General features: G+C 42.3%; 2 protein-coding genes across 5 annotated transcripts in view; one reads left to right on the forward strand and one right to left on the reverse strand.

Annotated features, from left to right (window-relative positions):
- adcy2a (adenylate cyclase 2a) overlaps positions 1-10240 on the forward strand; it is a 33641-nt gene extending 23401 nt beyond the window's left edge. For all 3 annotated transcript variants that reach the window (XM_058052766.1, XM_058052767.1, XM_058052768.1), the window contains 10 exons: positions 132-269; positions 1394-1513; positions 1594-1778; positions 3750-3834; positions 5339-5497; positions 5610-5756; positions 5920-6030; positions 6144-6258; positions 7295-7419; positions 9078-10240. In XM_058052766.1, the coding sequence (XP_057908749.1) occupies positions 132-269; positions 1394-1513; positions 1594-1778; positions 3750-3834; positions 5339-5497; positions 5610-5756; positions 5920-6030; positions 6144-6258; positions 7295-7419; positions 9078-9230 (1338 nt within the window). In that variant the 3' untranslated portion in view covers positions 9231-10240. The remainder of the gene's footprint in view (positions 1-131; positions 270-1393; positions 1514-1593; positions 1779-3749; positions 3835-5338; positions 5498-5609; positions 5757-5919; positions 6031-6143; positions 6259-7294; positions 7420-9077) is intronic.
- The window catches only part of dnah5 (dynein, axonemal, heavy chain 5), a 63673-nt gene continuing 59208 nt past the window's right edge, over positions 9745-14209 (reverse strand). For both annotated transcript variants that reach the window (XM_058052763.1, XM_058052762.1), the window contains 3 exons: positions 14033-14185; positions 12384-12615; positions 9745-10947 (listed from right to left, as the gene is read on the reverse strand). In XM_058052763.1, the coding sequence (XP_057908746.1) occupies positions 10796-10947; positions 12384-12615; positions 14033-14185 (537 nt within the window). In that variant the 3' untranslated portion in view covers positions 9745-10795. The remainder of the gene's footprint in view (positions 10948-12383; positions 12616-14032; positions 14186-14209) is intronic.

Here is a 14209-nt window from a genome sequence, read left to right on the forward strand (position 1 = left end):
AAATAAATAAGCACTCTATATACAGTATGTACTGTAGGAATCTATGCTATAGCTGCGTTTCTTACTTTGACAATTTCCCTGAGCTTTGTCCATTATCCGTGTCTGAATATGTCGTTTGTGTGTCCGTGCAGCACTGGAGTAAGAGTGCCCCCACTTCATGGATGTGGCTCCTCCGGTCCTCGGGCATTATTGCCAACAAGCCGTGGCCCCGCATCACACTCACCCTGACCACCACGGCCCTCATACTCACTATGGCGGTCTTCAACATGGTAAAAGCTGCCACTCTGTCTGTGGTGATGCAAAGTGGGGATGGGTACCAATCAGCCTTTGTTGGGAATTCATTATCACAGGCCTGCAAATGAAGCTCGTTACCAGAACAACACTAATTCATCTCCTCATTCGTGGCATGGTTCACGAAAAAACATCATAAGCTGACATCATTCTGCAGGGATGCAATGCAATATAGATACAGAATATATGATACATGCAAAAAAACACTTTTTTTGCACAAGGTCAGAACCACTGTGTGTACAACAGTATTATGCGTCTTCCATCATTCTGGAGCATTATGCTTATAGAGTCAGTTTTCCATTTTTTGTAAAATTTCTGTCAAAGTTGCCTCCATTTTTGTGCAATAGAGTACTGTCCTGTAGTGGCCAACCACGGCATCCCGTGCCTTCCCTATGGAGTGTTACGGCTAAATAAGCTGCCAGGACGTATGCCTGCCAGCACTTTGATGAAGATGGTGACAAACACCTTTGAATTTGTTCTGGTCAGGATGTAGGATGGTCGGCATCAACAATAACTTACATCCATTTGTCATCTTATTTCACTTTTTTTGTGCATGTAAAATGATATTTATTTTCTATAAAATGCATCATTTCTTCACATTTCGGGGTGTCTGGAACCAGTAATTAGACTTAGGTTTTTATACTGTACCTGTGGCCTTACAGTCTGCAGCTGCATATGGAAGTGTTCCAGTCCTCAGCAACATTTCCAGGTTACTTTATAGCTTTTTTGTTTATAGGGACCAATCGCAGGCTTAAGATTGAAGATGATGGAATAGAAATACGAGCCTGAGGTTGGAATAGCACCATAAAACACAGTATTACTTCTCTGGATAAGACCTTTCCCAAATCCACAAATTGTTTCCGGAGATTGTAATCCTGTTTTGTGGCTGACGTGGGTCAGTCGCTCAGGGTAGATGAACAAATTCATTTACGCGTACAGCCATTCCTGTTTTTGCTGGTCGTATGCTTCTTGTAGCCCAGTCAGCTGAGATAGGCTTGAGTTGACAGACTAAGAGGTATTGAATATAATGAATGAACAAGATGTTATGATTTATACTGCATGAGTGATGATATTTTTCTCCCTGGTTTTCTTATCGTTCCAGTTCTTTTTGGAGGACAACGTGTTGCCACCAGGTCCTATTTCCAATTCATCCAATGAAACACAGCTTTCCCCAAATGGACAACAAGCTGCGTTTACTGACAAAAACAACTTCTACCTTCCTGTAAGTGTAAGATTAGGTGAGATGCTCCGGTTTGAGACGTTATTTCTATAAATACCTCATTCTCTTGTCTGCCTGTGCAGTATTTAATTTACAGCTGCATCCTGGGCCTGATCTCTTGCTCGGTGTTCCTGAGGATCAACTACGAGCTGAAAATGATAACCATGCTGACGGCTGTGGTGGTTTACAACATCATCATTCTGCAAACGCACGCGCCGCTGCTGGATGAATACAGCAGATTCCTGTACAAATCCGAAAGCCTGGACAGGTATGTGTGCACAGACATAGTACTCATCTTTTATTTTCTTAAGTAGATGTGCTGTAAAGGTGCAGGGGAACTATTTTCGAAGGAAGGCTTTAGGCGTAGGCTAGTTACTGCAAGGTTTGGTATCAGTACCCTTACTCAAGTGCATCATTTTTCAAGCTCATTGACTCATTTTGTGATTTAGACCAGAATATAACATAGGACAAACTAAACAAATATTCATGAGCAATATACAAACACAACAACAATAATTATACCAATGATATAAGTGTAATGATAAAAAAAACATAATTGAAAAGACCAAGGCTAGTTTCCATTCGTCGCTATTAGTGACTGAAATTGGTGTTGAAATGTTGGCTAAACCTGCTAGCAAACAGGCAAAGACTCAAACCGTACTTATGTGGTTTGTTTGCTCTCCTCAGTCAATATAAACATAACTTTTTTTGTGCCCCCCCCCCCCCCCCCCCCCCCAACCCACTGTCTGTTTTGTTATGTGTCGAGGGCGAATGCGATAATGACCCAGGCAGCGCTGTGTGCAGAGCTTTGCAGTTGATAAGACCGAAAGTCATTAATATGCAAAATATGCAGCCTAAAATGAGTGTGCTTGCCTGAGTGCTATGCACATTTGAAACTTCAATTAAAATAATCAGAGTAATTGTAGATTTTAGATGTCTGTGCTCTTTAAGTCACCCTTTCCTCCTGCGGTTTAGGCCGTGACTGTGCATAAATGTCAAATCGGTTCATGAGAGCTATGGTACACTTCACGTTGAATTGCGGGCCGTCACTCAATCATAAAATAAAAAAAATAAATACATTCAAAACTTCATAATTTGGAGGTTGAATACAACCAATTATTAATCAGAAATATCCACATATACGTACATTATACCAATATTTTGCCTACATTTTGCCTACATGAACTAAAACACAAACAATGTAGTATTTAGTAGTAGTAAAGTTATGTATTATTCTACATTAGTCACTCGGTGTCAGTATTGTTACTGGAATGTTCGGTGAGAAGAAGCAAGACTCGATCACCAGAATAACAGGCTTTTATTGCAGGTGAACTATCTCATAACAGACACAATAATCAGCTCCCCATTCGGCTCCCCATTCAGGTCCCCATTCAGGTCCCCATTCAGCACTGTAAAATGTTTACAGCAACCAGTCTTAAATGGCTTATTTTCTGCTATTATGCCTACTATATTGGGCAATGCAAGCGTAAAGGTAACTATAGGGGTGTTATTTCCTGACTAGAGGACTCTAATCATGGTAAAACCTGTATTCCGAATGTCTTAAACGAGTTTTCTTTTTGGGAACTGATGAATACAGAATCTGCCTTTTTGAAATTCAAAAATTGAAATTTGCAATTGAAATTTGCAATTGAAAAATGTAAATTCTGGAACCAATGAACCACAATAAACAAGGAATTTCTCTACATATTTTAACTTGAGGGCCAAATGGATTTTCCACCTTTTCCATGTACTAGAACTCCACAAATATCATCTTAGTAATTTGTGTATTTTGTACCAAATCCATCCAAATTCTCATTAAAAGAGGCTTACACCAAGTTTGGCTTGACAGTAAGTACAGCTCGGAGTGAATCGCTAGCACGGAATCTTTGCCTTTTCGTGCTCCGCCGTTGGGAAAACACTTCCTATGCCGCAGAAAACAAGCTCAGCTTGCGGAATGAAAATTGTAAACAAGCTCTTGTCACAGCCAAGCACAAGTGGCAGCTTTAATCAAGTAACAGCTTGGAGTAAAACGGTCTGCTAACCAATCATGTGACAGAATGATTCCAATCTGCATTACAAATGACGACTTCATGTCGTTTACTCGCCCACCTCCTCTCTCTCTCTCTCTCTCTCTCTCTGCTACGCTTATCATCATTTGTCACATCTCGGCCTTAATCTCTTTGTATTTTATCTCCTCTCGCTTTCTCCAAACACGTCTCCTTTCTCTCGGTGCTTCAAGACCAGGAGTCCTCAAAGACCTGAAGACGATGGGCTCTATCTCACTCTTCATCTTCTTCATCACTCTGCTTGTGCTTGCTCGGCAGGTAAGTCCACGCTTGAATCATTTCAAAGTAAGAGACATGCAAAATGAATATGAAGCAACATGTGCTGCTGATATGGAGCTGTGACCTTTCACACCCCCTCATGGTGTCGGAGTGGATGCTAAATGTTTTTTGCAGAAGATAAATGACTTTAGTTGCTGCGTAATGAAATTTCCAGTCAACTTTTCCATGCAATTATGTTATGTTATATGCTATGTTATTATTAACATGTATGTTTGGTGTCATGTGTTGCATCACCTCTTCCCTTCCCATCTGTTTAGTGTAATTATGATTTTATTGGCTCATGCTAATCCTACAATAGAATGATTACCCCCCCCCCCACACACCCTCCATTAAATCCATTTTTTATTGATTTTCTTTTATTTTCATCATGTTTTCCCTTTTGGTATATCCATCAAATCGGCAAATCGGATTTGAACCCGAGCCATCACAGTGGTGTACCTGAGCTCTAGGAGGTTGGCACCTCAATGGTGTGTTGTGGGACACGTCTTCACCTCCACTTTTTGATGACTTTGCATCAAATCATGGCAAATAATGCAAAATAAACTCTTCCATAATGACACTATTAACCATCTGTAAGTAATCATGTAAATATCATAATTGTCATAGTATTGTTAATCATACAATTTCAATCAATGAAAAATCAATGAACAATCAATGAACAATCAATTAACATGTACACTAGAACCTCGCTTATTGCAACTGTTACCTACCCGGACCACCCATCAATGCCCAGAAATAAATCTATTTGACACTCAAACACAAACCAATGGTAGGTGATTATTATTATCAGCTGATTGTTATACACTTATCTCACCCACAGCAAGTAACAAATGTGGAATACACAATATAACACGACTATGCCAAACAATACTATTTAAATTCTTGTTGGATAACTGTGGGCTTCCCAGCATACCTTGTGGGGTGTATGAAGTGGTTTTTTTCCGCAAGTGTATTATTGTGGAAGAATGTATTTCAGTACCCAGATAGGTATTTGTGTAAGCATGAGCTTCTGTTGCTTTGGTGTTTGAGTAAGAGATTTTAAGAAATGTAAATATCAGGCTGGTTGACGTTTGCCTCTGGCTACTTTCTGTGAAATCCAAGCTTCGCCAAAGGCAAATGAGAAAAGTCACATGTGAAATAGCATTGGCATTAGCATTAGCACCACGACCGCAGTGGAAAAAAAACATCCATCTACCCACCAAGCAAACAAGGTGACATTGCAGGTACGATTGCAAGGTTTATAGTGTGTGCAAAACACTTCATCCCCACGTCCTCCACACTACCACCTCCATATTACGTGTTTTATCCTTCAGTAGCGATGCCGTAGCTCACAATCTGATAGACTTCCAGATGCTCTGTTCCAGAGAAACATGATCTCATGACATCTCTGATTTCTGCTGCTGATTCTATAATTGTTGATTGATGGAAATAATCGATCCAAGTGTACCTTCAGTCTCTTCACCTCTGTGTCCTCTTGTAACAGAATGAATATTACTGTAGGTTAGACTTTCTGTGGAAGAACAAGTTCAAAAAGGAGTGCGAGGAGATTGAGACTATGGAGAACCTCAACAGGGTCTTGTTGGAGAATGTCCTGCCTGCACACGTCGCTGAGCACTTTTTGGCCCGAAACTGGAAGAATGAGGTTAGACGGCCAGAGATTTGGTCCACCAATGAAAAGCATTTCCACTGTGTCCTAGTTCATATCTTCTGGAAAAGATTACTGGATGTCTTGACTTCTGCTTTTCATCTTGCAGGACCTGTACCACCAATCATACGACCTGGTGTGCGTCATGTTTGCATCCATCCCAGACTTTAAAGAGTTTTACACAGAATCGGACGTCAATAAGGAAGGATTGGAGTGTCTCAGGCTCCTCAATGAGATCATTGCTGATTTTGATGAGGTAAAGGAACGTTGGTTCGGTGATTAGGTAGGCATCTGTTATTGTGATTTACAAATATGATAATGTTAATAATAGAGCAACAAAGATGGAAATATGTCATGTAGATTAGAATCCCAGGTGTAATACGTCATACATGTACTGAACGCTGTGTTTGTATGTCCAGCTGTTGTCTAAGCCTAAATTCAGTGGTGTGGAAAAGATTAAAACCATTGGAAGCACATACATGGCGGCTACAGGGCTCAATGCCTCACCTGGACCAGAGTACCCCACACAGGTACGCGGCCTTCACACACTTAAAACCTCCAAAGACAAGCTCTGTCATCTGTGATGGATGGACTTGAGTTTTCTGTATGGGAAACAATATGGTGATATGTTCTCCATTGACAGGAACATGACAGACAGTACATGCACATCGGCACCATGGTGGAGTTTGCATTTGCGTTGGTGGGGAAGCTGGACGTTATCAACAAACATTCCTTCAATGACTTCAAACTCCGAGTTGGTGGGTTGAAACAAATGCACGCCTTCGCTTATAGCTTATAGTTCACGGCAACCATGACAACGCAGCAGAAAATCAAGAGTCAATAACGTCAACCTGGGCCCGGTCTATGGTGTTCCATGAACTCGGGAGTGTGGATGTGGCAGCACATCCCTGCTGCTCCCAGACCACTTAAAGAAACCAGTACACGGCTCTACCGACTGTGACATAAGAAATGAGTATCGGTGTGTCGTTTCTTTACTTTCCACCACTGTGGGGGTCGTGTGCTGTGCTCTGCACCCTAACGTGCTTTTGTGCAGTGTTGACGATCAGGAAGCTCTATACCAGGGGTCGGCAACCTTTACTATCAAAAGAGCCATTTTACCCCCTCGCTCACTGAAGAAAAATAGAATGGAGCCGCGAAACATAATTTAACAGCAGAATATAGGGGCTGCATAGCGGTCGAGTGATTAGCGCGCAGACCTCACAGCTAGGAGACCCGAGTTCAATCCCACCCTCGGCTATCTCTGTGTGGAGTTTGCATGTTCTCCCCGTGCAAGAAATGTGTCAACATGCTCACATCCAGAGCAAATTGCGAGTCTCCCAAGATTTTGATTGACTGCCAGATTTGGAGGGAATTTTGGGGTATCAAAGTAGTTCAGAGGAGAAAAAGCGGAGTTGATCAAGTACTCTTGCTAGTATACGGTCTCACAGAAAGTCCCATTTTTTTCAAAAGTAATTACAAAGATGCATATTTTCCTCATTTGGGTGTTAAAACAAATATTTGAGCATTGCAAAGGGAGCCACAACAAAGAGGCTGAAGAGCCACATGCGGCTCTGGAGCCGGAGGTTGCTGACCCCTGCTCTATACGGTTAACCTCCACTGAATCTAAGGTTGCATTGAGATATTGCAAAATGCTTTGTTTACTTCATAGAACAAAACCTTTACTTATCACATGAGAAAAAAAAGAAAGATGTTGCCAGTAGCAAAGAATAGTAACGATAGCCCGGACACATCATACACAATGTTTCCATTCCATTAACGGCTTATTTTGCACAGGTATTAACCATGGACCAGTGATCGCTGGAGTCATTGGAGCACAGAAACCACAGTACGATATCTGGGGTAACACAGTCAATGTAGCAAGTCGAATGGACAGCACGGGAGTCCTGGGCAAGATACAGGTAAGCTGCTACGTTAGTGTGCTAGCTAATATGTTAGTGTGCACTCTAACCATTGACACTGATGGCCTTCCACAAGAGGACAATGCCAACAAATGATACTCATCTGAGGTCGCTTTCTTCACACTGAGCTTTTGTGGAAAACAAAACAAAAATGTTAGCACTCCGCAGCTTCACTCTGTCATGGTTTTTCCAAAATAGATGAATAAACATATGGACATTTAGACAAAATGCACATATTTTGCCAAAATCAAGCATTTTCAAGCATTCAAATGACATAATGAAAATAATATTCCATGTTCTAATGCTACTGCGAAGCTGGATGAGCTAGACGGAACAACAGGCTACAGCCGAGTCGTTCGTCAAAGCGGATATCCGGTCACATCAGTTTATCGTTCACAACCCGAGTAGCCTGATTCCTGCCATTTTCCGGTTCTCGGGACAAACCGGATTCAGCGTTTTCTCAGCAACTGCTTTTGCTACTGACAGGCACCTTTTATGTTTTTGTCAAATGACAAAAGGCATGCATGCAGCTTTTTATTTGTGCTAGACAGTCTATTTGTAGCAGAAAGGACAGCACACCTCTTATGACGCATCTTCAGCTTGTTCACATGCACTTTAGATGAAATGAGATGTGTTTTTGTGGCTAAACTACAGCATGCATCCAGTACTACTTCGCAGTTGATATTTTAAGACTTGAAATGATCCAAAAATATTCAGAAGCCTTGTGAGACAGCCCGTATCTGTCTTCTGGTCTCTACCAAATGACTTTTGTAAAGATTTGCCATCAACCTGTCATGATTTATGCAGATTTATGCAAATCAAGAGCATGTAGCATCTTGTGACCATCGTCAGTCTAATTCCTTAGCGCCTCAACAAGCTGAAACCGGTGATGTCTTACGAGACGAGTTACGAGAGAGTATGCTGGACCTCGGTGGACTCTCTGAACTTAAGTAGAGCCAATCCAACAATTCACTGACACGGATTAACCAAGGACGATACTATAGAAATGACATTCGGATACGCTTTACAGTAGCAAGTCTATACCTTGTACAGCTGTAGATGTACTGTCCAGTACACAGTGTGTACACAGTCAAACACGGTGGTGGTAGTGTAACGGTCACGGTCACAGGCCGACATAGCTCAGTGTTTATTACTTCTGTTAGTTCAATTGTGTAGATTACGACTTTTAAAAGTTTGGCTCTTGGCTCTTGGCTGTTTTTCTCGACTGGAGGAGGAAGCAAAATTGCTCTCAAAGGTCGGTAAAGGTTGCCGACCCGTGGTCTGCAGCATGAGTACTCTGGCACTGGGGAGAGGCAGTTGGTTGAGAGGAAACGGGAATTTCAACGTGTTCTGTAGCATTATGAATCTGGGAATACTAACCCCCTACCTCACATAAAACTCCAAACCCTAACCTGATGTTGTTCCGATTTTGGATCAACATTTGGAATAGAAGGGACCGGAGGCCACAATTTCAACCGATTGTCTTATGACCAGTCGGGTGGCGGCCAATCACTCCTTGAACTACACAATTTATGAAATCACAGAGTCGACTTGAAATGAAATAAAATAATGAAATTCCCACGACCCTCGTGAGGATAAGCGGTAGAAAATAAATGAATGAAATTCTGAAATGAAATGAGTTGTTTTGTTCTCTGCAGGTGACGGAGGAGACGAGTCGCATCCTGCTGACGCTGGGCTACGTGTGCTCCTGTCGAGGCATCATTAACGTCAAGGGCAAAGGAGAGCTCAAGACCTACTTTGTTCACACGGAAATGACCCGCTCACTGTCCCAAGGGAATATCATGCCATGAGACTTGAGTCTTTTTTTTTCTAAGCTGCACAGCCAACATTGATGTCAGGTTGGGGATTTGGGAGCATCTCGGTGGCGGCCAAACTGTGGAAAAAAAAAAAACCTGCACTGCAAGGACAAAAAACCCTATTTTTTGCATTGCCAGTTAAACACTCTGATGCTGTAGTATACATTTATACTTTACACTTATGTAAGTGTAGCATGTACAGCCTATGAAATGTATCATATTTTTATTTTGTATTTTTTTTAGCCAAAGTGGCATGGATTGGTTCGACCAAGCGACTTTTTCTCCAAAAAGAATCCAAATAGTATTCTCACTCGGGCAGGTTTGAAAGGGGGACGGCGCTGCCAATCAAACGATGAATCTGTGTTCCATTCCCTTACCGTGTGACAAGTTGGATTACAGCTGATTGTACAACGCAAAGTATAAGGAGAACTACAAGAAAGGCTTTTGTCTGTCATAATAATAACAATGATGTGATTGACTTGATGGCACAGGCCAGAATGGAGCATATTTTATTAAAATTAAGATCAGCGAAGGAATAATGCAAGACGACAGTTGCAGAGGGACAACAAAGAGACACGTGTATATACTGTAACGCCATCTACCTTGGAAGCAGAGCCTTGAATGTAAAACGTGTGCTCTGCAAAGCTGTTTTCACACTTAAATCAGGTTGGCCGTTTGCACAAAACATGTCAACCAAGCGGGTTGAAGTGACATGTTAGACCAGAATACGATGTCAGCGTGCTGGGATGTACAGGGTAGCTATACGTAACAGTGGTATGGTACAGTGGTTTTGTAAAAAAACACAAAAACAAAGAAGAGGATAATACACAAAAGGTGTTGTTGTTTTAATGATGCTACTATCTTTTTTGTTTTTTTTGTAAAAATGTCATTAAATTTCTATGTATTTCAGCCTTGTGACTTGCTTGGAAATGATCTGACTTTATGAAAGAAAGACTCAAGCAGAACAAAAGAAATGCCTTCAAGCTGCAGCGTGAAGTCAATACTCATCATTAAGACAGTAAATCATACAAAATTAGTAACGACTGGCCGCTACTGCAATGAGCGATGTTAGACTCTTCTATTTCGAAATCACTTTAATACTTGATTGCGCCATGTAAATGCTATTTTACATTTATACATACGTACATATCAAAGTGGCCCCCTGCATCCTTTGATTTTCAGTATAAAAAGGTTTGGACACCTCTTAAGGGATCGCCATGTGGTCAATGTAGTCGCAGGCAGTTGCATCATTTCTTTGTTTGGTTTTTAATAGTCTTCTACTAAGACAGTCGCAGCTGAATGTGGTTTATGAAGCCGTTAGAGCAGCTTCACTTTTCTATAAATGAGGCATTTTGCCGTGAGGGTCACATCCTGTTACATCCGTGCCTGATGTTTCTCACATGTAAAGGTCACATTTCCAAGCTGCCTGGGTGATCATTTTACTGCAAGTCCTAAAAGGTTCATCTGTTACATCGGTTTTATTGTTAAAACCCAACCAGGTGGGAACAAACAACTTCCACTGTTCCACTGTTGGTTCACATCCTCTTAATGCCTGGAGATTACTTGACATCACAGAGGAGCGCCACACCACGTAGGATCCAGAATTCTGGAGCAAGTGAGGTCTTCAGGTCCACCGCTGCAATGTAGTTCAAGTCTGTTCTAACGGGTTTTTTGTAGATGGGACAGGAATAAAGACGACTGTCCTTGGATCCTGCAGAGATGAGATGGAAGCAAAGGTGACATTTCTTCTTTTCTTCTAAGCTGCAGACGGGAGTGAAAGTGTCAAATAGGGACCAGGAACTGCTGCTACTGCTGAAGGGATGACAGGCTGAGTTACCTCTGCCAAGGAACATATCTCTTCATGAGCAGAGGTTGCAACTTCCTGTCTACAGTTTTGATTTGTTACGCTGTCCCTAATAATGGATAGCTATTCTTGTCAGGAGGTTCCTGTTACGTTTTCTTGACAAGCAACAAATTTTAATGAGCTCATGGAATCTTTTCATTACATTTTGCAGTCCTGAGTCCTGTGGAAAAAATCTGGAAATCAAGTGGTGATATGATCATGTTAAGGGTTAGGGTTAAGGATTATGGGTTAAGGGTTTAGGGTTAGGGTTGGGGTTGGGGGTTGGGCTTAATGGTTTAGGGTTAGAGTTTGAGGGTTGGGGTTAGGATTAGGGTTGGGTTTGGGCATTGGGGGTTTGGGTTAGGGAGAGTTAGGGTTTGGGAGTTGGGGTTAAGGGTTTTCGGTTTAGGGTTTGGGGTTGGGTTTGAGGGTTGGGGTTAGGGGTAGGGAGGGTTAGGGTTTGGGCTTGGGATTAAGGGTTTAGGGTTAGGGTTGGGGGTTTGGGGTTGAGGTTAGGGATACGGTTGGGCATTAGGGTTGGGGTTAGGGTTGGGGTTAGGGTTTGGGGGTGCCAGTCCACCTCTTCAAGTGTATTCAAATCGGAATACGAAAAATTGCTCTTCTGTATGGACTCCCTCCAGCAGCCCCGGATGAGAAAAACCGAAAGTCTAAAGCAACATTTACCCCGTAATCATAGTGAGCAGCACTGTTGACTCACTTTTGGTCACAGACATGAATGTACGCCTTATTTATGTGGATGTGTTTTTCCAGGTATACTAGACTCAAGCTATAAACCTGCTAAAGAATATAAGCAGAAAAGGCACTTGATTTTTCACATCATGTTTTGTATGACTTGTCATCTCCGTGTGCCAAATATATATATATATTATATAAATATTTCTCACAGCCCTTATCAGTATATATAAAAAAAACTTTTTTTCAAGGAAATCTATCCTAGTCAGCTGTCACAGATAATGTACCGGTAACAGGGCAATTTGGATGCTCCGCTTATCCCCGTTCATCACTCACAAACACAGCAGGGAGTCGTCTCATGGAAACAGCAAGTCTGAGGGAGGGAGGAAGAGGGCATGGCGTCTTGGTGTTTGCTGCCTGCTTGAAAATAGCCTGTTCTTGTCCGGAACAAACGCTTGTGCCATCAATCGATAGACAGACTAAATTGCACTGTCTATTCATTCTGAGCACACTGGCTGTGTGGGAGGCAAACGTTGAGGAAGAGAGACAAGCTGGAAAACGCTGCAAAAGGTTAACATTGGCTCTGGCTTGTCTGCGTTACGCAATCTCACCATTATTCTCAGCGTACATCCGGATCACGGGCATCATCTCAAACAGGACTTTGGGTTTGGAGTCCACGAGTTTGCAACTCCGACGATCCCACCCGGCCCCCTCCAGGTGCAGACCATAGACATAAACTCCCTCGGGTGGCGGCTGCGTGATGTCATCCTTCATCAACTTGGTCACTTCGTTGCAAAGCACCATGCGGTCCAGAGCCCAACCTTTGTTGGCTCGGGTGATCTCCTGTACGAGCGCCGGGAGAAATATGAATGAATGACAGAGATGGACTTGGGTACTTTTTCACCACCGGGATTGATTGTGACAACAAGGCTGTAAGAGGTTCAATGAAAACACTGTAGGCCAAAGAAGTACACTCCATCAAACAAAGTGTTTACAAGATGTTGTGCCAACGAAGAAAATCAATGGAATATGACTCAAAGCGCAGCGAGTACGCGGAGACAGCCCAGGAAGTAGAATGAAGAATGTGACGGCTGAATCTTTTCACTCATTATTCAGACTCAAATCTTTATTGAATACACTGGAAAGAAGAAAGCAATCAATTTGGCGAAGATTCTTTCCAGGGTTTGAGTTATGTGGGAGCTGATCCGTGTCTGGTTTCCATATGTGGGGGTATTTTAAAAATAGACAACATTGTTTTAATCTAAAATGTACTGTAAAAAATCCCATTCATGTAAAGGAGACAAATCATTCTTTGAAAAGAACTAGGAAAAAAAATAGGAAACGTACTGTTTAAGGTGACAACATCAACACAGTAAGGAAGGTGGGTTGCCAGTCGGCATAAGGACGATAAACCCTGTTGCCAGTCCCAAACCAGGATGAATGGGGGTGTTGCATGGAGATAAGCATCCGGTGTAAAAACTACCAAATCAAACACGATTGACGACGCCTGTCAGGAATAGCCGGAAGATGAAAAAATGAAAAAAAGATGGATCTACGCTTATATTTGTAAAACTAAATGCATTACATAAATGCTCAGAGCTTGTTTGTTCAATTATGGAGGCCGTCCCCTCAAAGCACACGACACACTGTACCTTGATCCTGGATTTAACTGAGACTGACAACTTAGGACGTGTAAGGAAGTGTAGCTATCGCCATTCTCTCCATGACTTCAAATCTGTTTTGGGGTACGAGTTGGCAATGTCACTACGTAAAGATTGTGCAACTGCTCGTCAACATTTATTATGAAGAACAGAAAACAAACAAGCAGTAACGTGTTTTATCAATGTTCAGTTGAAAACTGTTCAGTAAAACACAAGAAAGGCTGTAGTGCCTGAGGCCAGAAGTACAGTATGCAAATAGGGATGCTAATGAAGATTATTACACGAGGAATAATTAGTGCAATGCTGCTAAATTCTGAAATATGGTCATTGTTGTAAAAAACAACCATAACCTGAAATTTGCCCTTGGTGATATTCAGTGCTTTTAATGAATTAATGCTTTGCACCAACATGGCCCTTTTTAATTAGGCTTTATTACACATCATCCTCATCTGCGTCATTTGCTTTGATCCTCCTGTCACCTGTGACTCTGTGTTGCGTTCGAGCGTGCGTGTATGTGTGTCCATATGCCTGCCCCTCACTCTGAATCCCATCTGGTAGCCCCCATCAGCGGTGGGCAGGTATCCTGATGCGGCCTGTACCTGTCTCATGGCTGTCAGGAAGCCCTGCGGGTTGAAGAAGCCCGTCATCCAGAAGCAGTTGGGGCGGCCCTCAAAGATCCAAGCCTGGAACTGCCTGTTCCGCTCCAGCAGCTCTGTGAACCAGAATCCCAGCGTGCTGGAGGCCCATGATTCCTTCAGAAGATGACAACACAATGA

Source organism: Doryrhamphus excisus, chromosome 17, assembly GCF_030265055.1.
Source record: "Doryrhamphus excisus isolate RoL2022-K1 chromosome 17, RoL_Dexc_1.0, whole genome shotgun sequence".
NCBI lineage: Eukaryota > Metazoa > Chordata > Actinopteri > Syngnathiformes > Syngnathidae > Doryrhamphus > Doryrhamphus excisus.